This window comes from Malaclemys terrapin, chromosome 1 (genome assembly GCF_027887155.1).
Source record: "Malaclemys terrapin pileata isolate rMalTer1 chromosome 1, rMalTer1.hap1, whole genome shotgun sequence".
In the NCBI taxonomy this organism is placed as follows: domain Eukaryota; kingdom Metazoa; phylum Chordata; order Testudines; family Emydidae; genus Malaclemys; species Malaclemys terrapin.
The window spans coordinates 24,453,100-24,480,483 of NC_071505.1; the positions used below are offsets into that span (position 1 = coordinate 24,453,100).

The 27,384-nt window shown below is 41.4% G+C and overlaps 1 protein-coding gene across 4 annotated transcripts in view; it reads right to left on the reverse strand.

The window, feature by feature from the left end:
* The window catches only part of CCDC146 (coiled-coil domain containing 146), a 120,963-nt gene that overhangs the window by 14,116 nt on the left and 79,463 nt on the right, over window positions 1–27,384 (reverse strand). For 2 of the 4 annotated variants that reach the window (XM_054017634.1, XM_054017654.1), the window contains 11 exons: window positions 24,753–24,810; window positions 22,126–22,302; window positions 20,966–21,039; window positions 18,976–19,203; window positions 17,054–17,240; window positions 12,509–12,604; window positions 11,376–11,546; window positions 8,447–8,535; window positions 8,161–8,325; window positions 5,774–5,998; window positions 3,756–3,984 (listed from right to left, as the gene is read on the reverse strand). In XM_054017634.1, coding sequence (XP_053873609.1) covers window positions 3,756–3,984; window positions 5,774–5,998; window positions 8,161–8,325; window positions 8,447–8,535; window positions 11,376–11,546; window positions 12,509–12,604; window positions 17,054–17,240; window positions 18,976–19,203; window positions 20,966–21,039; window positions 22,126–22,302; window positions 24,753–24,810 — 1,699 coding nt within the window. The remainder of the gene's footprint in view (window positions 1–3,755; window positions 3,985–5,773; window positions 5,999–8,160; window positions 8,326–8,446; window positions 8,536–11,375; window positions 11,547–12,508; window positions 12,605–17,053; window positions 17,241–18,975; window positions 19,204–20,965; window positions 21,040–22,125; window positions 22,303–24,752; window positions 24,811–27,384) is intronic. The other 2 variants (XM_054017647.1, XM_054017640.1) reach the window with 2 other exon arrangements.

Consider the following 27,384-nt stretch of genomic DNA (forward strand, 5'->3'; position numbering starts at 1 on the left):
CTCTCACTGGTTAGTCCCTCTTTGCTGGCTTAGGAGTGAAGCTGTCTCCTTAAGCACTAAGTGACAGGTTTCAGAGTACATTGGCCAGACTGGACAGTCTCTATGCAAAAGAATAAATGGACACAAATCTGACATCAAGAATTATAACATGCAAAAACCAGTAGGGGAACACTTCAGTCCCCCTAGACACTCAATAACAGGCTTAAAAGTGGCAATTCTTCAACAAAAAAACTTCAAAAACAGACTCAAACAAGAAACTGCAGAACTGGAATTAATTTGCAAACAGGACACCATCAAATTAGGCCTGAATAAAGACTGGGAGTGGATGGGTCACTACAAAAACTAATTTCCCCCTGCTGATACTCACACCTTCTTATCAACTGTTTGAAATGGGCCACCTTGATTACATTGAACTCATTAGCACTACAAAAGTGATTTTTCCTCCCCTCTTGTCAACTGTTGAGAATAGCCCACTTCCACCTTAATTGAATTAGCTCATTAGCACTGACCCCCCAATTGGTAAGGCAACTCCCATCTTTTCATATGTTGTGTATTTATACCTCTCTACTATATTTTCCACTCCATGCAGCTGATGCAGTGGATTTTAGCCCATGAAAACTTATGCCCAAATACATTTGTTAGTCTCTAAGGTGTCTCAAGGACTCCTCATTGTTTTTGCTTAAGCACTAAGTGTCTCAGCAGGTCTGCACTTTGGACCAATTACCATTTAATGCCAAATATTTCTCATTGATGCATGAAGACAAATTAGTGCTCATGGCTCACTTCAGCCTGCAGAACCAGGCCCTGGCTATGCAGTTCCAATTAAAGGTTGTATGGTATTTATACCTTGGTGCAGCCTGGGGTGGAGTCTCACTAGTACCAGAGTTTTTTGTGTGTCAGACACAAGAACTTCTAAGCATTTCTAGCATTAGATGCCTAACACCAGGGCCGGCTCCAGGGTTTTGGCCGCCCAGGGCAGCCAAAAAAAAAAAAAAAGCCGTGATCGCAATCTGCAGTGGCAATTCGGCGGGAGGTCCTTCGCTACGAGCGGGAGTGAGGGACCATCCACCGAATTGCTGCCGAATAGCTTGACCTGCCGCCCCTCTCCAGAGTGGCTGCCCCAAACACCTGCTTGCCAGGCTGGTGCCTGGAGCTGGCCCTGCCTAACACTGACAGTAGCTAAAGCATCTAATCCTAATTATTATTATTTGATACTTGACGTGCTGCTAGTTTCTGATCTCTATTGCTAGTAGCTCATCTGGCATTAGACATTAGAATCTACTGAACTCTAATGCTAGAGATGCATGTGACGAGAGTGGCAGGGGTGAGGAGAGGAGGAAAAGTGGTGGGTGTAAGAGGGGATGGCAGTAAAGTATAGTACTTTAGAAGAATAGTAAAGAGTTGGAATAAAAAGTGGGTAGCAAAGGTTGAGAAGTAGCAAGAAGGGAAAAGAAGAAGTAGAAAAGGGGAAGAGAAGATCACAGGCAACAGAAGAAAGAAAAAACAGAGAAATGAACACAGAAAAGAGATACTTAATATTATTTGTATTATAGAAGCATTTAGCCCCTACCAGAAATCGGGGTCTCATTGTGCTTGTGAGAGATGGAGCCTATCTCGAAAAATTTACAGTTTAAACAGACAAGACAGACAAAGGGTGGGAGAAAGGACATGTTGCTATTCCTATCTTACAAATAGGGCACTGAGGCACAGAGAAATTAAGGCCAAGATCTTCAATGGTATTTAGGCTCCTAACTTCCATTGAAATAAATGAAAGTTAGGAGCTTCAATACCTTGCAGGATCTGGGCCTAAGTGATTTGTCCAAAGTCACATAGGAAGTCTTTGGCAGAGCCAACAATTGAACCCAGAGCTCCTAAAGCCTAGTCCAGTGCATTAACCATAAAACCATTTTCCCTAGAGACAAGGGACTGGCTCAGGGACTGAATTTGGTTTGGTGTCACTGGTTGGATTCAAGGCTGAATCAGTATTAAGGGTCAGATTTGGATCCACTACATTGGGTCAATATCTTGTGCAAATAACTATTCTTGAAAGACACATGGTACATCTGAACTGGAAGCACATACTAGAACACTTATGAGTTTGAACCCAACCAGGGACCAAAGCCCCAGGGACAGATTCACATCAAGTCCAGAGATTCAAATTCAGCAATCCACCCCAAAATTCTGAGTTTGGATTACAGGTTATAGTTTTCATCCATATCTAGGAGGTACAACAAAACAAACAGAATGTGTCTCACCAGAGACAGTGCCTATTGTCCATCTCAGATGAGGAGTGTTGACTCCAGAAGAACTAATTGGGACATCAGAAAGTGGCAGAAGTAATGAGAGAGTTGGATCAACTGGCCTACAGTAAGAACAAAAATGAGACATGACCTCTTGCTTTTAAAATTCTGATGACTCATTATTTGCCATTGGTCACTGGAACAATCTCCCACTTGGGAAAATTTCGGAAACGTACCCTGTCATTAATATCATGCCCACTATGCTTCACTGCTTTCTGATTTTATGCTGATTTTATTACATGAGAAACTAAAAACCCAAAAAACAGCAATAGTCTCTCTTTACATAAGCCTTTATGCTTGGTGAGAATCACCATGAAGGAGAAGCTACAGGATGTTTACAATTTCTGCTACAGTATCAACCCAAAGTTTCAGAACTGACTTTGCTTCAGTTCAGGAAACAACACCTCTGTGTTTTGTCACTGCACTTGCCTGGTTGGCTCACCATATCATTTCGAATCTCAGCTGAAAAATCTTTATTTCCTCTGGCTCATTTCCATAGTTTCTCACTCCCTTTATTCATTATGTAACTCTATAGCTCAATTAATTAGAGTACCCCTATAAAGTTCTTTGGGGTACAGTTTTATGAAAAACTCTATACAAAGCTGTATTCTCTTAGCTATACAAGCAATTTTCCTGAAAGAGCAGAAGTCATAGAATAGTGCAGTGCTATCTTACAATGAGTCACAATCTCTAGTCTATGCAACGACTAGCAGCACTGATGCACCATAAATTACAATTCTGTACAGAAGCAAACAGAATATGTATGGAAAAGATTACCATCTGGAGATAAGGTCAGAAGTAAATGAGCCATTTCAGAAAGCAAAGGAAGAATGTCCACAACACTACAGCTTGTTAATTGTTCAATGTCATTTTGTAATGAGAGCTAAAACTCTCACTGTTTCTGTATGGAGGAACACGTACATGGATTATATCATAGTAGGCAGCATAGTCTCCAGAGTAGGTTTAAGGTCAAGTATTTTCAGTGAATTGAGCTACTATTTTGCAAAGTGGAAAGGCTGAAGAAAGACACAGCCAATACGTTTTTGACTAATTTCAGACAGTGCCTGTTTTTATATGATGCCTTATGTCTATCTTATAGTTTAACCGTGCTGATGTTTAAAGCAACATTATTTTTATCTTAGGCCCCAACCACTTCAGCAAGCGTGTATGTTTAATCGTGTGAACTGACTGAAGTCAATAGGACTACTAACTTTCTTAAAGTTACGCACATGCTTAAGGGCATTACTGGATTGGCACCTTAATGTTTTGTCAGTTTGTGTCAACCGTACTGTTCACACTGTAGCTTTTCGTATGGAATGAATTTAAATTCCCACAACTGTGATTTAATTTCTTTTATCAGAACACAGAGCAGTACAAACTGAAACAATGTATTTATTTAAAAAAATGAAAATAAAACCAACCCCTCCCAGAAATTAGTTCTCTAATTCTACCTACCTGAATCTGAAGTACCACCAGATCTGCATCCAAGGCATTCTTCATTGGCAGCATTTTCAGGGACAACTCAATCTGTCTCTTTTTCTCAGCTAGCTTCAGGTTCAGAAATCTGATCTTTTCATCCATGACTTGTATCTCGATATCTCCATTTCTACTCATCATCTCCTGAATGTTTATTTTTTCATAGAAAATACATACTTCTTCCTCTCGCTCTATGAGCAAAACACCACTGCAATAGACCCAAAATGAAAAGTTAAAGTCAGGTTTTAAAATTTACCATTTACATTCAGTGTTAGTACCATTCAAGAATGCAAGTGGCAGATTTTAGCACTAGCAATAATCTCTGAAAATGTGCACAGATTTCACAAAATCCCTATTTAATCCTTTGCAGTATTATTAACCAGTGACAAAAATGTTCATATCTGTGAGAATTAGTGGACATAGAACTGTAAACATAACCTATGTGCTGGTCTCCCAGCATACTTTTTTGACAATTATATTGCCTTCTATGGAAGTTATTTAAAGAACAGGTTATCTGGTCAGTGATATTCATCTCTTGTGCCTTCTCATACCACAGAGGTGGGCAAACTTTTTGGCCCAAGGGCCATATCTGGGTATGGAAATTGTATGGCAGGCCATGAATGCTCATGAAATTGGGGATTGGGGTGCGAGAGGGGGTGAGGGCTCTGGGGTGGGGCCAGAAATTAGGAGTTCAGGGTGTGGGAAGGGGCTATGGTCTGGGGCAGTGGGTTGGAGTGTGAGGGGGGATGAGGACTCCAGCTGGGGGTGTGGGCTCTGGGGTGGGGCTGGGAATGAGAGATTGGGGGTGCAGGAGGGTGCTCTGGGCTGGGACCGAGGGGCTTAGAGGACAGAAGGGGGACCAGGGCTAGGGCAGGGGGTTGGGGGCACAGGAGGGGGTCAGGGGTGCAGGCTCCAGGTGGCGCTTACCTCAAGCAGCTCCCTGAAGCAGCGGCATGTCCCTCCTCCAGCTCCTATGCGTAGGGGCAGCCAGGGGGCTCCGCACTCTTCCCTGTCTGCAGGCACTGCCCCTGCAGCTCCCATTGGCCACGGTTCCTGGCCAATGGGAGCTGTGGGGGTGGCGCTTGGGGCAGGGGCAGCGTGCGGAGCCCCTGGCTGCCCCTACACATAGGAGCCGGAGGGGGGACATGCCGTTGTTTCTGGGAGCTGCGCGGAGCCACGGCATGGAGCAGGGCAAGCCCTGGGTCCAGCTCCCCAGTGGGAGCTTGAGGGCCAGATTAAAACATCTGAAGGGCCGGATGTGGCCCCGGGCCGAAGTTTGCCCACCCCTGTCACACACATCTGTGCACTTACACACAAACAGGGCAGGATGATATTAAGCTCTCAAGGGATTCAACAGACAATACAGTTATTATAGATATTATTCTGTGGGTTGTACAATGTAACCAATGAAGAAATGCCAAAGAACTGTATTATGTAATGCACAGGTTTCTCACCCGCAATGCAGATATTGCCATTCTAGTGAGGCCAAATTCCAGGTAGCATTCCTGGTTAGAAGGTTTCCTCCTTTTAAAAATATCGCTGATACAAGGAAACAAACAAAAATAACTTTGGCTAATGGTAGGCCTGTTCCAGGACTATTTTTCATTTCAAAATTTAAACATAAAACTATGGCCAGTTTATATTTATAGGCAAAATACAACAGTATCTTCAGCCGGAACTCTTGGTTGAAAAGGGACCCTCCCCAACCCGGTGAAAATGAGTAAGTGAGTGAGGATAGGGGACAGTGAGTTATGGAGGGAGGGGGGATGGAGTGAGTGGGGTGAGGCCTCGGAGAAGGGGCGGGGCATGGGTGTTCAGTTTTGTGTGATTAGAAAGTCGGCAACCCTATCTATAACAATAAACTGCAGATGGACACCAGAACTAGATCCTATGAAGAAATGGTGTCTTTCATCAGTTGCTGGTTACCATTTTAAATAGGTGAAATGTCGTGGAAGTCATGCAAGGTGTTTTATGTGTCAAATTACCCTGTTTCTTACCTCTCATTTCGACGCAGAACAGCCCTTTCATATTTTTTGCGTAGCTGCACCATTTCCTCTTCAATGTGGGTGAGCATATTGGTGAGTCTGTCAACATCCAGTAACTGTTGCTCTCTCTTTTCCTTCATCTCTTGCAGAGTTGCAATAACTTTGCAGACATCGCTTTGGATGCTGTCTTTAATTGCAATATTATTTGAATGCTTCAGAAGGTTTTTCTGTAGTTTTCTTTAATAAAAGCGACAGAGAAAAGGGAAAGATTTTTGTAATTTCAATTCACTTAATATAACAGAACTTGACCTTTATCCTCAGTTATACTAAATCCCTTTACACCTCTCTGGTAGTACACAGGAGCATTAAAAGGGGTGGAAACAACCCTCTGAGAATGCCCTTTTTGCAGAGGGCCTCCCAACTCTGTATGGAACTGGATAAGGGCTCTACAATTTTTTCATCCCTAGCCCCTCAGAATAAGAGGTGTGTCAGTACAGAGGAGGGCTATGCACTATGACTATTGTGATAAACTCAGGACAGACAGCAGCAAGGTAGGGGGGTGGGGGGTAGAAAATAGTTCCAGAAGCTTAAAAGGCCCTCCTCCCTATCAACTGAGGAGAGGTAACTACAGGTCAATCCGGTTCAGCTGGGAAGGGGTTACCAGAGAATCAATTAGGATCAGCTGAGAGGGAATTACCTGAGGTCAATTAGGACCAGCTGATTCCAACTAAGGACTGCCTGAGACCTTTTTAAACCCTCCCCTGTTGGGAGAAGGGGAGAGAGAGAAGGAATCCTGCTGACAGTAGGTTAGTAGCAGTGAGCCTCACCAGGAGGAGAGGCTGCATTCCCTCCCATAAGGGAGAAAAACAAGCTAAACAGACTGGTGGAGAGAAGGAATGGACTTCCTTGGTGAAACCAAGAGGTTTTACCCAAGTCTGTCTCACCAAGGCTAAAAGCAATGGAGGCTGGTAAGACCAAGAAGGTACCTTGCCACACTATTCTCTGCCTCCTAGGGTGCCACAGGAGATAAAGTCATAGGAAATAACACTTGTGCAAAATTTTCTAAATATATATAAAGTCTATCTCTATTTAAATAATAATACTGAAATGATATCTTGCACTGTTCTAGTACCTTTAATTCAAAGATCTCCAAGTGTTTTATAAACAATAAACATTAATCATTCCTCACCTCACTCTCATGAGGGAGAAAAGTATTAACATCCCCATTTTACAGATGAATAAACTGATGTAAAGAGAGGTTGAGTGCTAAAGTAAGATCAAATTGTGAATCAGAGGTAGAGTGAGAATAAAAACTAGAACTCATACTTCCTAGAGATCTGTATTCTCTAACCACTGGATGATGCTCCCTCACTGATAAGGTGGATTTCAGTTGCCACGAGGTCCATTCTGCTAAATTGCTAATAAGATGGTATTTAGAATTACTTTACTCCATCTGGAGTGAGTATCATTGCTAGTTCAAATACTTATTTATCTCTGTTATAAAGAAATTAATCCCTTTAATTTCTTTATAACTTATAAAGAATTTATATAATTTTAATCCCTTAACAGACACAAGAGGCTTTACAGGAGGAAGTGTGATCTCATCGTTTGGTCTCCTGGATTCTATCCTTGACTTTGCCATTGAGTAGCTCCATGCCATAGGATGTCACTAAGCCTCTCTGCCTTAGTTTCCCCTCATCTAAGTAGGGATAATAAGACTTCTCTACTTCACAAGGTGCTATGAGATTTATTTAAATATTTGTAAAGAAAATTGAGATAGATGCTGTTACAGAAGTATAAAGTATTAAATATTTTGTGGATGAACTATTTGCTTTGCGGACACATTCAATACATTCGTTCCCTAAAGTGCGTAGACTGCAGCAGGCCAGTGACAGTAGGGTGTTAAATCCTGTTTCCCATGCAAAGACCAAGTAAATAAGCCTGGCACGAGGCAGGTCCATGTCACTTGGGTAAGAACGAATCTTGTTCCCAGGGGGTGGAACTGCTGTGCAGCTACTAAAGCATCAGTAGCTCTGGCTCTATGGAGTGCAAGGGCCACTGATTATGAACAGAGGCAGATCCAATGTCCTTATTCCACTCCTCTCCTGACCTGCTTGGCTCTCAAACCCAGCTGTATAGAGTTGCAAATACAAGAAGAGCTCCACAGTTCACAGAGTGTAGACTCCCTGAATGGGCTCTTGAGATCCTGCCAACACACAATGGAATCACAGCAGCATCTGGGGCTCTCTGTGACTGAGGAGAATGGGGCAAGTTTTGCCTCATAATGAACAAGTCCCACTTTACAACACCATCCACTGATAAATAATGATATCCTAAGCCTTCAGAGTTGAAGGAATTCTGGACTGTTATTCAAAGGAAATATTTACTTTGACACTCACCTTTCTTTAATTATAACATTGCTCCTTAAAATTTCCATCTCATTCTCTAGCATTTTTACCCGCTCTTTAATTTCAGTTGTTTTCTGGCGAGCAGTGTGCACCAGGTTTACACATTTATTTCTCTCATTTCGAATAATGTCATACATTTTAGCAAATCCTTTGAGTCTGAAAAAAGGCAAGTATTTCAGGAAATGGTTATTATAATGCTTATACATAAATCATTTAAATGGATTATTGCTTTAGAAAAAGTGTTATTTCATCTAATGTATTGTTATAATTTTCTTACTGCCTTTGGATTTCTTTCTTGTTCTTCTTATATTCCCTTATTTCAAGTTCCTTTGTTTTTATCTCTTTAATAATGTTGTGGAGCCTTATCTGAAACATAAATAGCATTGAACATTTTTGATAGTTCAGGATCTGCAAAGAAATTCCAAATATGAAATTGCATTGAAGAAACTTGTTTATGTCATCTTAAATGACACAGGACGGTTACAAAAACTTAATTTTCATAGATAAGAAGGAAGCAGTGAGATTTTCTAAAGCACCTTGGCACCTAAATTTCCTTCATCGTCTTTTCAGAAAAAGGATGAGAAATAAGAGAGAGCAAAGCAGCAATGAAGACAGCACAAGAAAGAACTATAGGAAGGAGATGGAGAAAGAAAGTCTATTGCTCTCTCTCCCATTTCTCACAAGAATTGGCCAGGGCAACCAGTTCACAACTCTTCTGTCTTGAGGCCTGCTGTTCCATTCCTCAGCCTATCATTTCCTTTATGATGTGATTGTTCTGGTAAAGACATGTCTGAAGTTGAGTCCTGGGATTCCTGGCAGGAAGTAAATTGCAGTTCTCTAGCTTTCCCCAACAGAAAAGCTTCTTTACTCTGGGTTTGTATTGGTCCCTACTCTTTCCTGGCTTTCAAACAATCATGGACGATTGCTTGGAATGGTACATTTCTAGGTTCTTCTTTAGAGCCCTGGATCTTCTGAACTTAGTTACTTCCAGAACTATAATCGCCCAAGTTTATTAACCTTTAAGGTGCACTGCAAGGCCTTTCTTTTCTTCCTTGTCCATGACGGATGGGAGTTGGGTGGATTGGCTGGATGTAGTGTGGGACTCTGGATATTGTTTGTATGGTGCAGACCCATTGACAGCAATTCTGGGCCCCAGGGCCATCCCTAGGGAGGTGTGGGGCTGGGGGCGGAAGTGACGAATCTGTCACTTCCGGGACTGACCTGTCATTTCCGGGACCGACCGCGATGGCCAATCGCGCCAGCCCGCAGGGCCCCTGCAAAGCGCGGGGCTTGGAGCGGTCACCACCCCACGTATGCTTAGGAGTCCTGTGACCCACCTGGGCAATTTAAAAGGGCCCTGGGCTCCCGACCACTGCCGCCGCTACCACAGCAGCGGTGAGGGCCAGGGGCCCCCAGGCCATTTTCAATCACCCGGGTCCCCAGGCAATTCTCCCTTTTGTTCCCCGCCCTGGTCAGCATGCTTGATGTGGTGCATTAAGTGGTTATATCTATGCGCTTACTGGGATATTTTGATCTGATCTGGGGAAACTGATGTATCTGTTTATTTAAAGTATTTTTAAAAGATTGTCAAGGGTGCTGAGAGCACTGGACAGGCACTCTTATTATTTTCAAAAATCCAAATAGATAGATAGGTAGGTAGGTAGATAGATTTTGGCCTCCCTGGGTGTTTCTATGAACAGAAGCTAATATTTGGCATGAATTATGAAACATCGTAGCATATATGCAATGACACAGTGCAAGTAAATTGCAGACAGCAACCCAATGCACAGTCAGAAGGAAGTGACTGCAAAGGGAGCTCACAAAATTGGATGGATGGGCAACAACATGGCAGATGAAATTCAATGTTGATAAATTCAAAGTAATGCACTTTGGAAAACATAATCCCAACTATACATATAAAATGATGGGGTTTAAATTAGCTGTTACCACTCAAGAAAGATCTTGGAGTCATTGTGGATAGTTCTCTGAAAACATCCACTCAATGTGCAACAGCAGTCTAAAAAGCTAACCGAATGTTGGGAATCATTAGGAAAGGGATAGATAATAAGACAGAAAATATCATACTGCCGCTATATAAATCCATGCTATACCCACATCTTGAATATTGCGTGCAGATCTGGTCATCCAAAAAAGATATATTGGAATTGGAAAAGGTACAGAAAAGGGTCTGGTTAGGGGTATGGAACAGCTTCTATATGAGGAGAGATTAAGAAGATGGGGACTGTTCAGCTTGGAAAAGAGATGACTAAGGGGGGATATGATAGAGGTCTATAAAATCATGACTGCTGTGGAGAAAGTAAATAAGGAAGTGTTACTTACTCCTTCTCATAACACAAGAACTAGGGGGCACCAAATGAAATTAATAGGCAGCAGGTTTAAAAAGAACAAAAGGATGTATTTCTTCACACAACGCACAGTCAACCTGTGGAACCTTGTGCTAGAGGACGTTGTGAAGGCCAAAACATAACAGGTTTCAAAAAAGAACTAGATAAGTTCATGGAGGATCTGTCCATCAATGGCTATTAGCCAGGATGGGCAGGGATTCAAAACCATGCTCTGAAGTGTCCATAGCCTCACTTTGCCAGAAGCTGGGAATGGACGACATGGGATGGATCACTTGATGATTATATGTTCTGTTCATTCCTTCTGAAGCACCTGGCATTGACCACTATTGAAAGAAAGGATACTGGGCTAGATGGACCATAGGCCTGACCTAGTTTGGCTGTTCTTATGCTCCATTCTAGTTTGCTCTTTTATACCAGAAGTAACAGCAGGAATTACATTCTACAATGTGTCAGGAAAAATTGGACTGTCCCCTGCATTTGGAATGAGGGACGATCCTATTCTTCTTTGGATACTCATGTCTTTGTGAAGTATGATATGCAACTTCTGTGATCTGAATTTCTAGACTGAGGTATCTAGATTCTGTCCCATTATTTTATAGTTTGTTCTTGTTTTGACGGCCATTTGTGACGCCTGAAATCAGGTGTCATCACATTGCATTGTGGCATGATGACATTTTGATGTACTGTTATTACATTGTATCATAAAGTGACAAAACAACATAATGTCATGATATAAACCTCATGTTATGACAGAATTCTCAAGGGATGTGGAAGCAGGAGATTATGTAATCTAATATATTGAAGAACAGTTTTCCAGTGAGATGAACCATAAGATTTTACCTGTGCTTTTAAGAAGTCCTTAGATTTCTGTTCTCTCTCATCAGCCTTGACCTGAGTCAGGCGAGCAAGACGGGCTAACTCATCTCTGCAGCGTTCCTGCTCCTTAAAAAGCTGATCTTCTTCAGCAATACATTGTTCTAACATATGGGCCTCAACATCTGTTGTCATTTTCTAAAGTAAAACCAAACTTCACTTTAATATTAATTATTTATAAACTGTAATATCAATGCTGGTAGTCCCAAAATCTGAGATGCTCTTTTTGCTTATATCTTCAAAGTCCATGAAAGGGTTTTGGTCTACATGGATATTAAAAAAAAAAAATTACTACTAGCAGAATTGCAACATGAGGCACTACAATAATACAGCAAAATGCTCTGTCACAGTGCAACATTACTGGCCTATCCACCATTAGATTATTGAGCATGAAAATAGGAAAGCCAGAACATGCAGCAGCCTGAACAACCAAGCTTGTCAAAACAGCTTAAAATGCTAATAAATTCTGGGACTGGCATAAAAAGAAAGAATCCTATGTGAACAAGAGAAGGGCATCATGAGATCTCTATCTGAAAAACACCATCTATCACTGCTGGTGAGCTCATCATCATAGTGCTTAGCAGAGCAATACTTTCAGACAGAACCAGCAACTGAGGTATTATAAGACAGCCACCTAGATTTTCCCAGAATGCACTAATACTGTTGACAGTGTGGCAGTTGGTGGCAAGCACACACAATTTACATGATTGTGGAGGGGGGAAAATCTATATTGTGGACATGCTGAACTGTGTTTGCTTTAGTAAGGTCACGCTGCCATATCCAAACCCAATTACACCCACCACAGTTCCAGCTGTAGTGTAGATGGGACCCTATAATGGAGAGAACATTTTAATTAGGAAGCATATTTCTCTCTTATACTTCCAATAGGTGACCAATTATAGTGAGAGCAAAATATGTTTTAAAAATACAACAAATACCTTGACAGTGTTTTAAAATAAAACAGATTCCATTTCCATTGCACATTATCTCACTGAACACCTACAACTAGAAACACTTGGCAAATTTTCTGCAAACAGCGCTTTTATCTTCTAGTTTGAAAGCTAGTTGCTGTAGTAAGAAATATAAGGAAGGAATATCACCTCCTGGGACAGATTTCTCTTATTCATTTCAACTTCTTTTTGAAGGTCTTTTCTTCTTTCCACCAATGTCCCATCATCTTTAGGGATAGCATCTACCTACAAAGACAAATCAAGCAAGCAAAATGATGTGAGAGAAGGATATGAAAAGACGTAAACATAGATAATATCTTTCAAGCGGCTTGTTAGATTGTAAGCTCTTTGGGACAGGGGCCATCTTTTAGTTCTGTCTTTGTACAATGCCTAGCACAATGGGGTCCTGATCCATCACCAGGGCTCCTTGACACTATGGTAAAATAATAAATAATAAATAAATAATAGCATTAAAAGTAATTTTCTCAAATTTTCAAACTTCACAACAACATACCCGGGTCAGTACTGCCATTCCCGAGAGTCAGTGTTTTACTGCAGCATAAAGCATGGTTTTATTCTGATAAGTGACTGTAAAAATATCACCTTCTAGCTTCATAGATAGCTTTTTGAGTGAAATCCTGTCCCCACTGAAGACAATGGGAATTTTGCCATTGACTTAATGGGGTCAGTATTTGACCCTTGTGTATAATGAAAGTGATACCTGCTGCTTTTAGTGATTTTAATGCAATTTTAGGGCTTCTTACTCCTGTTAGCCTTGAAGAAGCCAAAACAAATAATAGAGTGAGCTGTATATACTCCATCTTGTTCATCATCATCAGAATTGTTTAGTGAGTCAGATATTATAATGAAGCCTAGACTGATTAGAACTTAAGTTCCAATTAAATTACATCTGTGTAATTCCATTTAAAACATTTGTGTTGCAAAGTTTCACTGGGATATAATTTGGAAACGATGGGATAACACAGGTGCCACAGAGGAACTAATGTGTCTTGAAGAACCTCTGCTAGTAGTAGTATGTGAGAGGGACAGCTTGTGTTGAGTTTGCAATGCTGGCAGTTAGAAATAGTATTTTTTCACTTGCAAACTGAGAACACTGGATCTGGAAGTCACATAGCCAAAATAAATACTGAATCCCAAGATGCCATTTTCAAAGTACAACCAGATATTAAGATTCAAAATTCTGTACACTAACATAGATAATAACAAATATTATTTTGCACTTACACAGCACTCTTCATTTGTGGTTCTTAAATAGTATTACAAAGGTGGATATTATCACCATTTTTTGGATGGGAAAATTAAAATACAGTAAAATGAAGGCCAACATTTTCAAATGTGGCATCTGATTTTGGCATCCTTAGTTTTCAGATGCCCAATTTGAGACAACTTTGGTCTGCCTTCCAGATTTGTTGAGCACCCACAATTCCAATTCAATTCAAAGGGAGCTGAAAAATCAGGCTCCAGGTATCTCAAGTTGGATACCCAAAAATGGAGACACTCACAATCAGATGCCACTTTTGAAAATTTGACCAAAGTGACTTGCCCAGGGTCACATGATTTGATGGTTTCTTAAAGCTCATGATATTTGGGGAGTTGACATGATTTTTGAGCTGTTGAGAGGGTCTTACTCATACTTTTTGATCTCTTGAGGTTGGCAATATTGTTTTACACCACCTTTGTGCGCTCCTGATCCTGGACTGTTCTGTGGGCTGGAGAAACCCCCAGCATATCTGAGACCGCCTTCAGGGCCTGTCAAAATGACAGCAGTCTCTTGGGACTGGCCTGCAGGCCATGCTGTCCAGAATCTCAGCAGAGTTGGGTTCTGTGGCCTCCTCCCCTGGCACACACTCTATGCTAGAGCTTGAAAGAGGGGCCTTGGGAGGCATCCTTATGGCTGACTTCCACTGCAACTGAACTTTCAGAGGACCTTTATGCTGCTTGAGCCTTGTTATCTGATATAAAGGGGAAGGAGCAGGGGTGAGGATCTCACTGGATATGGTGAATTTTAACTCTGAATGTCCCTGATTTTGGTCAGTTTGAGTCTTTCTTCAGCAAAATTTGTCTACAACACAGAAGAGATCCCTTTCCTTGGACTTACTAAGAGGCAGCTGGTTAATGCCTTTATCATCACTGGAGGGACACTCATCAGCCCATTAAGCAATATTTCAAATAAGCTGAGTCTGAAACTTGTTATTTTCCAATCAAGGATTATGCAAGACACAACAACTTTGCTTGCATTTTTTTCCCACTTGGATTGTGTCACGAGATGAGTAATAAGCAGTGAGGTGAATTCAGCAGGAAATTCCTTTTTGTTTTTGCAATGGTGAGTGGGATAGAGGAAGTAAAATTACTAAGTAATAGTTACAGTTTTATAAACTTAAACAGCACTTTATAAACATATAGTAAAAATTTTCTGCCCCAAAGAGCTTACAACAGCCATGCAAGTTGTAATGAAATTGTACCAGGCCTGGCATATCTGCTCACGAGCCTTTTACTAAGATGATATTTTACTATCTTGTCAAAAATAATTACTTGCCAAGGGGGAATTAGAATGAGAAAGACGGGTTTACAATCTTCAACAGACAAGAAAAACAAAGCCAACACAAGGCACAGAACAATAGTTCAGGAAATGGAGAGTTGGGGAACAACTAGTGAGGAGAGAATCAGGAGGATTCCTGGGAGCAGTGGAATTCCTTAAGGAAGGATTTGAAGGAGGAGAAGGAGGTGCTTGGTAGATAAGGCAAATTAAACTGTTCTTAAATCCACTTCTTCAAACAGCTACAAATTCCATATACTCCTCAGCGAAGATTACAATAAAATGGTGGAATTACCAGATGTGTGTAATAGTCTGTTGTTTGTTCACACTGCTTCATGTTGCTCCTTAACCTTTCCCTGTATTGTATTTGCATGTTGTCTATCTAGTTAGTAAGGTCCTCCAGGTAAAGGCACTATATTTGTTTCATGGCTATAAAGTGCTTTGCATGTTGTGTAGGGTTACCATATTTCCACAATCAAAAAAGAGGACGCTGGGGGAGGGGAGCCCTGCCCTAGCCCCGCCCCCATCCACTCCCTCCCACTTCCCACCCCCTCAGAACTGCCAACCCCCCCTGCTTCTTGTCCCCTGACTGCCCCCTCCTAGGAACCCCCCACCCTAACTGCCCCCCTAGGACCCTACCTGTCCCCTGACTGCCCCGACCCTTATGGGTGGCAGGTTTGTAGAAATTTTGGTGGTGCCCAGAACCCGCCCCACCACCTACCTAAGGCTCTGGGAGGGGGGTTGGGTGGGGGGAGGAGGTCTGGGGTGCAGGTCCTGGGCTGGGAATTAGGGTGCAGGCTCTGGGATAGAGTTTGGGTGCTGGGTGCAGGCTCAGGGCTGGGGCAGGGGTTGGGTGTGCAGGAGGGGGTGAAGGGTGCAGGCTCTGGGATGGAGTTTGGGGGTGGGAGATGGTGTAAAGGGAGGGGGTGCAGGCTTTGGGAGGGAGTTTGAGGGCAGGAGGGGGTGTGTGAGAAGGAGAGGAGGTGGGGGAGGGAGTTGGGGATAGGAGGGGATGCAGGGGTGAGGGCTGTGGGTCTGAGGGGTTCATGATGCAGGAGGGGGCTCAGGGCTGGGGCAGAGGATTAGGGTACGGGGGAATGAGGACTGGGGCTGGGGATGAGGGGTTTGGGGCGTTGGAGAGGCTCAGTGCTAGAGTGGAAGGGCAGGGTAAGGGCAGCCTGCCTTGCCATTAGTGGATGGGGGGGCACTAGGACCCTGGGGAAGCAGACAGCAGTTGCTGCCGGGAGGGCGTAGGAATGTGCTACTTGGGCAGCACAAGCAGGCAGGGGAGAGGGGCATGCTGCTTTCTTTTGGGCTGGGACGGGGGGACCCGTGGGGAGTGGATGCGTGGAAGGGGGGTGGCAGGTGGAGGCCGGGGCCTGCTCCAAGCAGGGCCGGGGGAGAGACCCAGCTCCAAATATTGCTGGGGCAGGGCCCCCAGCCCTGGATATTGCTGGAGCTCGGGCACCACAAAAGAATATAACCCGCCACCCCCCCACCCCATATTCACCCTCCCACCCCCAGATAGGCCCATCCAACCCTCCCGCTGCTCCCTGACTGCCCCCCGGGACTCCCCTTACCATGCCGGTCAGATGCTGGCTCCATGTATAGGCAAAACACGTTGCCAGTGGGGCTGTTTGTGTGGTTACACCGGGCTGCAGGCAGCATGGGGGGAGCAGGGGAGGGGCTCTGGCTGCTGGAGGCCAATGGGAGCGGCGCAATCAGGCCCAGTCGCCCAATCAGCTGCGCCGCACTCTGCATGGAAGGGAGGGAGGGAGGGGAAGGGAAAAATCCCGGACCTTTTAACCTTGTTACCAGTTCCTCCTGGATGGCTATTTAAAGACGCAAAAGCCGGACATGTCCAGGGAAATACGGATGGATGGTAACCCTAGTGTTGTGGGTGCTGTGCAGATAACAAATACTCACATACACAGATACAACCAAACAGATGTAGTACTTCTGAGAGCTATAAATGCAAGAACTCTGAATACAAATGTTAGCAGCACCCTGTATTCTATACATAGAAATTTAAAATGTTGTCTTATTTTTATTTCTGTGCAACCATTTAAAAGTATTTCTTAATTTGATTTTCTATAGCAATATTTTTAATTCTTGTCATCAGTATTTTGTATACAGACCTCTAATGTGAGCCTCTCATGCAGTAATTTAATTTGCTCCATGGAATCATAAGCGATTTTCAATTGCATCTCCATCTTTTTCAAATTTCTCAAATCTCTATCTTTCTCTCTTTGTTTATAAATCAGATTATCATGCTGCTTTTGCTTCTCCAAGAGACAGTTACGTAAACCAATTTCCAGAACAGCCCTACATAGATATATAGAATATTTCAGAAAGAGAAAACCTGTCCAATAGATGTATGCAAACAAACATGACCACTTTACATTGAGTTTGGAAAAGCCTTATGGCAGCCGAGCAGCAAAATAAAATAGAAAAAACTGTCTTGTCACAAATTAATGGCCATTCTCCTAAAACATAATGGGTGAAATCCTGACTCCATTGAAGCCAATGGCAACACTCCCATGCTTTGTTTCATGCTTCGTTTCAACAATGCTAAAAAATTACTTATAGTATTAGAGAAATTATTTCTATTTCTTAAAGTGAGAATTAAAATGTATTTTTAATATCTAAGGAAGTCTACATTTTGTTCATTTGTAAATTTCCATTTATCAGTTCCTCCAACCTTCTTTAATGCGAGACACAAACAGAAAGGGCAGAAGGATTACTGCTAAAGGTAAGGCTATTATTACAGGTATACATCCTTCCCCACAAAGAAAGGAGAAACTTGAATCTGGCTAGAGTCAGGCATAACAACTCCTAGATCTGAGATTTGAAGCATTATAGCAGTTTATATTGATTACCAGATGTGGAGAGGCTGGGATTTATAAAGGAGTCTAAAGGAGCTGGCTGCCCAAATCCAGTTGGATTTCAATGGCAGGTGGGTGCCTAGCACCCTTATGTTCCTTTGAAAATCCCTGGGCTAGGTTCTCTGATCTGCTAAATTCACTTTGCATTGTTTACTCGTTTAAACAATTCCCCTAGGGAATTCTCCTTGTGTAGGGGAAATCCATTGTTCCCAGCTCTCATGATATTATTACAGTTCTCATGATTTCTGGTGTTCTTCTTAAAGTTACAGATCTCAGAGCCTAGTGACTATATGAGAATCTCAGCATGCACTTAAAAACAATAAGTAGGTTTCTAGCCCTCCTGGTTCCAGAGAAATGCTTGAAAGCATGATCAGCATGAACCTTAACGGGTCAGAAACCGGAAAGCAAATTAAAAAAAAATCCCAAATGTACTATTTTTAAATAACATCATGCTTAGGGGAGGCATGACTCAAGATGTTTGAACACTTCTGGTTGGTGATACTGGGAATCTCTGGCTGTTGTAAAGGTGGTAGAGGTGGCTCTGCTCCCCCACCCCCGTGCCAGCTTTGCCACCTGCTGTTGCCGCCTCTTCCACCAAAGCTGTGCTGCCCAGTGTAAGTGGGGAAGGAGGATGTCAGGGGTCAGGAGGAGGTGGGTCAGGTGGTGATCATGTCAGGTGATCAGGAGGTGAATTGAGGAGAGGAGGTTTGGCAGAGCAAGGCTCTGCTACACCCAATTCTTTTCTGGAGGACACAGAAGAATCAGGGAGCCAGAAGTGGGCCTTTGTCAGCACCCCTCTCCTCTGAAACCAATCTTTGCTCAGGCACAGTGGAAGATTGAGTCATCAGCCTCAGTTTTGTGGATTCTCATGTAGGGCCTGATCCAATGTCCACTGAATCAATGAGCTGTCCCATGCAGTTCAATGGGCTTTCGACAGACCCTTCCTGCATTTCTCTCTTCTATGATAACATCAGGTTTTGATCAGCAACGTAACTCAATAAACAGACATTATATAAATCCACGGTGAAATTAGGGTAATGTTAAATAGTGTGATTTTATGAAGTCAATAATAAAACTATTTAAAGCAATAACCAAGAAAAGAATAATTCATTCAGAATAGATGAGTGCTCACTCAGACCATTTCTGAGTACAAGGCTCTTGCCTTCTATTCTAACCTGTCTGCCAGGGCTGTTGCTTCATTCTCTTTGCTCATTTCTAGTAACTTTGTCAAATGGTTGAATTCTCGCTCTTTGCTTTCAAGCAAAGCTCGTTTTCCATCCAATTCCTTCATTACATCTTCCTTTTCTTCCAATACTTCTTCACTCTTTTTTTCCATTTTTTTTAGGGCATCATTTAACTCCTGAACATGGTCAATGAGAATTTTTTTCTTCTTCTCTGCATCTCTGAGAACACATTTTAAAACAGTATAATATCACATCTGTAAAAATGGATCCAGCTCTAGAAATACAGACCAAAGACCAAATGCTGTAATTCCTGCTGCAGTGAGCAGAAGCAGAACTATTGCTCAGCATCTCTTCTGCTACAACTGTTCTGTTGGCCTGGACAGGAGTCCTCGTGGCTATGGGGATAGTATTCTAAAGCGCATTTTGCTGCTCCTCTGAACAGGGCATCATGTACTCTTAGCTAAAGCTCATTGGTGACAGCATGCCAAGTGACTGGAGGATTGACTTCAGATCACATGCTCCTGATGACTTGTTACAGTGGGCAGTTCTCCCTTTTGGGCTTTATCCACCTTCTTCTTTCATTTGAGCACCAGTACAGCACAAGTTAGAGTTTAGGTTCAAATGTATATTTTTGCAGTAAGCCATTCCCAAATCTATAGCTCTGCCACAGCACAGCTTGGCAATATGCATGTGAAATCAGCTTTTGTTCAAAGAAATTAGATAACTGGACACACACAAATAGGTAACGAAGAAAGAAAAAGAAAAGGGATGTATAGTTTTTTAAATTAAATAATTGAGCAGAGGCAAGGAATTATTTACAAAAACGTAACATCAGAAAAATAATTAATGGTAGAGAATGCAGTCAGGAGATAGAATAAACTTCAGTGTAATATAATAGGTTAATAAGGTACAAAGAAAGCTCACTTAGGATAGCAATTTGGCCACTAGGTGTTTTTAGAAAAGGTAGCCAAATTCAGGGCCAGCTCCATAGTTTTTGCCGCCCCAAGCAAAAAAAAAAAAACCCGCAATCGCGAACTCTAACACCGTTGCTTCATTCTTCGGCGGTAGGTCCTTCCCTCTGACACGGACTGACGGACCCGCCGCCGAATTACCGCCAAAGAGCCAGATGTGCCGCCCCCTTCGAGGGGCCGCCCCAAGCACCTGCTTGCTGGGCTGGTGCCTGGAGCCAGCCCTGGCCAAATTGCAATTGGTTGCATTTCACACAAGTATGCTTTTCTTTGACCAGTATATCTCATTCTTTACTGTACCAATTAGCCAATGTAGAAACAGAGAAACCTGCCATTGACTGCAAAAAGAAGTCTGTAAGGAATCAGGAGGAAAACGTAACAGATGATGAGTGGATATTATCTAACCGATTTAAAGCATTAGACCAAATAATTTGTATAGGAAGACTAGGATCAGAACACTGTAACTAAATACTTGCTCCCAGAAAATCTGGATGCTAGGGTAATTTCACAACATGATCCTCAGCTGGTGAAAACTGATGTAGTTCTATCGTAGCCAATGGTCTTATGCTAATGTTCAACAGCTGAGGACTGGCATGTGTTTAAAAGTGTTAGGTACTAGATTACACCATCAACTTAGATCTTTAGTATTGTTCCACATTTGAAAAAAAATCTGTGGGATATCAGGTAAGCTCTGTGTAGTATCTGATATCAACCATCTTAATATGCAGTATCAATAGACATTTGAATGGTTTGTGACCAAAGGTTATTCCAAAACCTTTTTTATTGTTGTTTTCAAGTCTAAAATATGTTTCCCTGCTGATGCTATACCTTTTGATTCAGTTTCATGGATATTGCTCATTAAGTAGATTATGGACACACTGTATCTGTATTGATCAGAATTTTGTATCAAGAACTTAAACGTTGTTAGTTGTCTATATACCAAGATATTACTGAGAAAACAAATAATAAAAATAAAATGAAAAGATTTTAGTTAGGTACATTTAAAAACATACAATGTTTTGCGTTTTATCTTGTCCATTTCTTTTCCAAGCTGGACAGGAATAGCATGAAGGCGGACTAGCTCATCCTAGTAATAAAAACAAAAATGTTAGACCAACAGGCTCTAAATTTCACGTAATTTCAGAGAACTAACATTTTCTTTGAACTACTAATATGACCCAGAACAGAAATGTGTGTTTTTCAATAACATGAGTTTGTCCCAAAAAAAGAACACAGCTGCAATTTTTATTACTGACTAGTGCAACAATATGCAAAATTATATTTGCATAACTCACAAATAATGTACATATGCTATAAATATATAGGCCTAGATTTTCTGTGACAAGGAGCACCAGAAAATCTAGCTCCAATTCTTAGGGCAAATCTGTGCTGACCAGGATCCAAGCATAGGTGCAGAGCTCAGAGAAAGCCACAAAACACTCTAAAAATGACCTAAAATACCTGTTCTATACATACAAATTTCACATTGTTAAGGTCCAATATTTCAAGATCTGACATGTCTGGAAGGAAGTGCTGTGTATCCTTCTGAAAGACTGGAAGCCCTGCTTTTCCAATGCTATTAAGCTCCTATTTCCAGCCATCCTGGTTCATGAAATATCTGACCTCAAATCTTTCACCGATCCACGTTTTCTGAATTTTACCTATCTTAGGTCTCAATCTTGTGTGTGTGTGTTTGTTTGTTTATTGAAAGTTACTGATTTCATTTTCATATTTTCTTGATGGAAAAATCAAAAAGTTTCAGCAAAATTGAAAATGTCCTGTAGAAAATTTTGCAGAAACTACATTTTCCATCAAAAAAGATTGACTGAAAATTCCTGATCTGCTCTAATTATAATTCACAGAATACTGTGTTCTGGCTTTTCCATTAATATCTATATACCTGAAATTAGCCTAAGAGGTCTAACCATTATGAAAGCTACTTGTTGTCAGTCTTATGCCTATAATTTCCCATATGGCTATTTGTGGGAATGGTATGGCAGCATGATACATAGTTATTGACTAATGCTGCATTTTGTGATGTCATGCCTTCTGATGCCAGTACATACTCGAATGACAGCAGAAGTATTCAGAATATTCAATGTGTTTCCCTGAGCATGTGCATGCACGCGCGCACACACACACACACACACTTATATACACATTCTTATGTTACTTTTAAATCATCCTGCTGCTCAAGAAGTTCCTCTACTTCTTTCTGTTCTCTTAACATCAGCCTTTGCTTGGATGTCACATCTTCCTTCAGTGCTTTAATTTCCATTCTCCTTTGGATTGTTTCTTTACGGAGCTCTTCACAGTTTTCTTTCACCGCTTTCATTTTCTTTTCTGTCTCCTTTAAAAGTAAAGTCAAAGATCAGGTATCTCAAATTTGTTTGGTTTTGGGGGGAAGTGCATTTCTTGCTTACAATTGTTTAAAAATATTGTATTGTTTGTTTAATAATTTATGGATTTTCATTACAGAAGTGCACCTTTTCTTTAGAAGACTGAGAAGCCTGACTGGACTGTGTATTACTTTGGTATTTTTGCATATTCACATGAGTTTAGTTTTCCTATTTCATGATTACGAAAACTCCTAAAATTCTTTGGTTCCATCAAATTTCCACCAAATTTTCTTTTATATTTTGTTGTAAGTTAAATTTAAATTTTAAAATAAATATTACTCTTAAAGATATTTTCTCATATACATACATACTGTCTTAGGTCTTCCTATTGTTCTGATAATTTACTTCTTTTATAAGGCTTGGCTTGATAGCCCATAAGACCTCTATTCACCCATAGAACAGATTCAAACAAGCAGCAGCAGTGCTAACTACCCCACACTGCTCCATCATCATGTCTCAACTCTGACATGGAAGGACAACGCTATTAGTGAGAGCAGAAGTTCAATTTCCATGTCTGTACAGACTTTGGGCTTTGTGCCAATAGTCAATTTAACATCAACTGTAATGCTCATTTCAGAAAGGCCGCTGTATAGCCAGTAGATGCTAAATTTTGGCCACTACCAACCAGGGCTGGATTCAAAGTGGCAAACTAAAAGTAAAAGTCTAGAAAATTCCAGTAAAAACGATTACAATCCTTCAACTGGCTCTTGTTGGTTACTATATCGTGCTCCCGGCCAGTACCCGGCTCAGGCCGAGGAAGCTAATGATCCAACCAGCCGACCAAATTCGGTGATGAAGCCTGGTTATGTGCCACCTGCATCACGTTGCTCATACGCTAAGAACACTATTGGTTTTAACTGTAAGACCAGAAGCTCTAATAATCTGCAGTGCCAGGAACCTCTAAGTGAATAGATCCGCTGCTCTTAACCTGGTCAGCCAGCTGGAACCAGAAGGAACCATCTGCAATGTTCATCTGGATTTTTCACCAGAAAAAGCTGTACATCCCTCTATCCCAAATACTGATCTTGAATTTGTAGTCTTGCACATGCTGAATCTTATTTACCTTTTGTTACAATTATTAACTATTGAGTGTTTTTTACTCAAAATGTGCAAGAATTGCAGAATCAGGCCTTTAATGAGATGATGGGCAATTTCATGAAACAAACACCACTGGTCTTGTTTGAATGGAAGAAAAATACATTCTGAGCATAGTGGGAGGATTAAGATGATCAGAAAAGCAAGCAGGATATATAGACCTCTTTTATATTTTTGGGAAAGGGAATAATATTATAAGAAAGGATTAAGATTAGTTCTTCTGAATGATATATGTATTATAGGATATGATATGAAATATAATTTGTTACTACTTTACTCCTGGGGGAATTCTGCACCAAAATTTTTAAAATTCTGTTCACAATATTTTAAAATAGTTCAAAATTCTGGGAATTTATTTAAACTACAATACAATGGATGGAGAATGAGAGTGGGGAGCACTGGAGGAAATCCTCAAACCCCCTTTGTCTAATAATAATGTAGCTAAGTTTGATCCTTTATTTCTAGTTATTAGTCAACAAATATATGCAGCCATGTGCTCAGTATTACAATCGTAGGCAACTGAAGAGCAAATGAGGGCGGAGGTATCAAACTCACAATTTGTATTGGCTACTGACAGTCTCCAGAAAGATCAGTAGTAAACAGTTCATGGAGTACATTTTGAAAGGAAAATTTTTCAGTCTGAAAACTTAAACCAGTTCTAATCACTAAAGCACCATAAGCATTTATAAGGCTTAGTGTCATTTACAATAAGGCTCCTTTATACCACCCTCGTTTGCACACCTGCACACACGCATGCATGCCCAGCCCTGCCCTGCCCCCCAGCAGTGACATCTCCCCCGCACGTATGCACAATCCCTCCTCCCCTGCACTGATTTATGCACCAGCTGCTCCGGGCTGCTGAGGAGGGGTGTGTGACTGCTCTTGCAGCTTCCTTTTGCTTCCCCTCAGAAGTCATTTTGCTTCAGGGAAGCAAAGCAATCTGTGGATGACATGAATTCTGTAACCACGCAGTGGCGTAGAATTCCTCCAGAAGTACTACTTCAATATTTGCCCTATGAATTGTTAGAATTGTAATTTGAACGGTTTCTCTCAGGACATCTATCCGTAAATGTCTTTATAAGTTAAATATTTAGTGTTTGTCCTAAGGTTCTCAAAAGTGAATGACACAACACAGCCTTTCCTTTGAATTCCACCTCTTAATTTTTCCACATATTCCAGATGTTACAAAAATCTACTGTTTTAGTTTTTACAATAGTATCTTCATCTGCATAGTTTTCTTATTTTACATGCTATCCAACAGGACACAGAACATGACTTTTTTTAGTGAGGTGTATTTCATACTTACACCTTGCTTGGGGATTCTCTCATATTCCCGTTGCAGGAGTCTTTTGTCTTCTTGTAAACTACAGAAAAATCGTCATAGAGATCAGCACATTGGCAGTATGCAAAGCAATGAAAAGAAACCTTTAACAGTCCATGCTATCCAACATTAAAAAGTGAAGTGAAATAACATCTGTGATGATTTGGATACCATTTGAAAACTGAATTTAGGTCAGTCTTACCATAACATTGATCTAGATGTTACAAGTGTACAAAAACCAAATTTCATTATATAGATATAAGTTTCATTGCAAAATCTGGTGCATAAAGAATGCTGCAAATATCAAGACAGAATTAGAGCACAGATACCTAAAAAGACCTCAGAGATGTTTTTCATATCTCAGGGCACTTTCTGAACTCTTTTATAAAACTGAAATAAAAAACATGTGGTTTTAAAAAAATAGATATTGAAGGAGATAAACTGTAGAAGAGCATTTACTAACAAGTGCATGCAAAAAACTGCACACTCTAGCATAAAGACTATCTTCACCATCAACATGCTTATCATCTTTTTCCAACACCAAGGATGGGTAGGGCCAAGATTATAAACAGATTCCAATCACATCTATTTTGAGCCACCATTTAACCCAGTTGGGGTGTTGCCTGGATGGTTTTATATACTGTTATACCATTGCCTCCTTGAACATTCACGTCCTCTCTGTTCAGGCATGCTTTTTATGATTGTAGTCACACAATGTACTTTCAGTCTTCTACAGATATCATAATTTCTTGGTCTATTTAGTCTTGTCATGCCTAGGATATGGTGCAATCAACTCCTTTCAAATGTTGCAGCTTTTGCTCCAGATGCTTTTTCAGTACTCATGTTTCACAGCCATAAAGTAATGTGGGTACATTGAGTGTTGTATTTAATCTGGTCAGGGGTGAAAGTAGGCCGGTATGTCCAGTACAGCGTACCAGTAAGAAGTGGCCGCCAGTACTGGCACGAACAAGCCGAAGTTAAAGCGCTACCACAACAACTTTTTAAGGACCCTCCTTAAAGCACTGCTGTGGCAGCGCTTTAATGTCGTTTCCCCTGTCTCCACCCCCCTGGGCCGCTTACGGGGTGGGGGCAAAAGGGGCAGCTGCTCCGGGGCCAGCAATTTAAAAGGGCCCGGGGCTCCCGGCCACTGCCGCTGCTACCACGGCAGCAGCCAGAGCCCCGAACCCTTTAAATCGCCGCCAGAGCCAGGCAGCGCAAATGGGCTGACCCCCCCTCAGCCCCATCCCTTTCGCCAGAGGCCCCACCCCTTCCAGGGGCCCAGAGCCGGGCCCCCATACCGGTAAGTTCTGAATGTTACTTTCACCCTTGAATCTGGTTTTAGCTATCATGGACACTGATTTAAGGTTCCACTCATTTTTATTCAGCCATGTGAATGTTCTACTGTTGAGGTCATCTTCATAATGGTTGTCATATGTTATGATTGAAGGCTGCAGGTTTGTCATGGTGGGAAAAAATGTCATTGATACCATGATTTTTCTTTGTGTCCATGGCTTTTTTTGTGTCTGGGATTTTTCTGTGTGTTCAGGATTTTAACGAAGTGCATTGAACTTGACTACTTGAAAAATGTGGTTTTAACAGTAGCATGCATTACATGAAATGATGTTACATAATTCATGTAACTATTAAAAACACATTATATCTTTATGTTTGACCAGCTCGGATGCCTTCCATAGCAACATTACAAGCATGGTACTATGTTGCAGACATAGAGGATTTAGTCTACAGCTATGATGATGATGATGAGTAAAACATCAAGCATAAGTACAAGGGAGTGATCTGCACAATATCCCTAAAATATCTTCCACGAAAGTGGAGGTTTATTATTTTGTTCTACATGCAACATATCAGGAGATAACAGTCATAAGGTAAGTTGAGATGAAAACATTTGGAGACAGCATCCCACAAACATAAAGCAAAGGCTTGGAAATTTGAAAAGAGCAGCAAACAAAACGTGCAAATATATGGGGTCTAGATGTTTGAGGTGAACAACTCATAGACAAACAGCTGAACAACTTCATAGATGGACAGAGCTTTTTAAGCTTACTGAGGCTTTCTGTGCAGTGAATCTGACACTGAAAACCCTTGATCATATAAGCCTAAAGAAGTATTTAGAATGTAACCTGTGAAATGTTGGAATCACACCAGGTTTGAGCCATCTACAGCATTCTACTTGCCAAGAGTATTTGATAATCATGTAAATGAAATTAAAGAAAAGCTGAAGACTTGTGATGGGATCAGCATTGTCACTAATAAGATCACAGATGCAGGAAGATAGATATGTTCTCAACATACTGGCTGTTTTAAGCAAATCAGAATGTGAATGTGAAGTGAAATTAAACATAATTCTGTTGGACTGTGTAGTTTTAGACTCTGTGAACTTTAAGACAGCAATATAAGAACACAAAAACATAAGAACGTAAGAATGGCCGTACTGGGTCAGACCAAAGGACCATCCAGCCCAGTATCCTGTCTACCGACAGTGGCCAATGCCAAGTGCCCCAGAGAAAGTGAACCTAAAAGGTAATGATCAAGTGATCTCTCTCCTGCCGTCCATCACCATCCTCTGACAAACAGAGGCTAGGGACACCATTCCTTA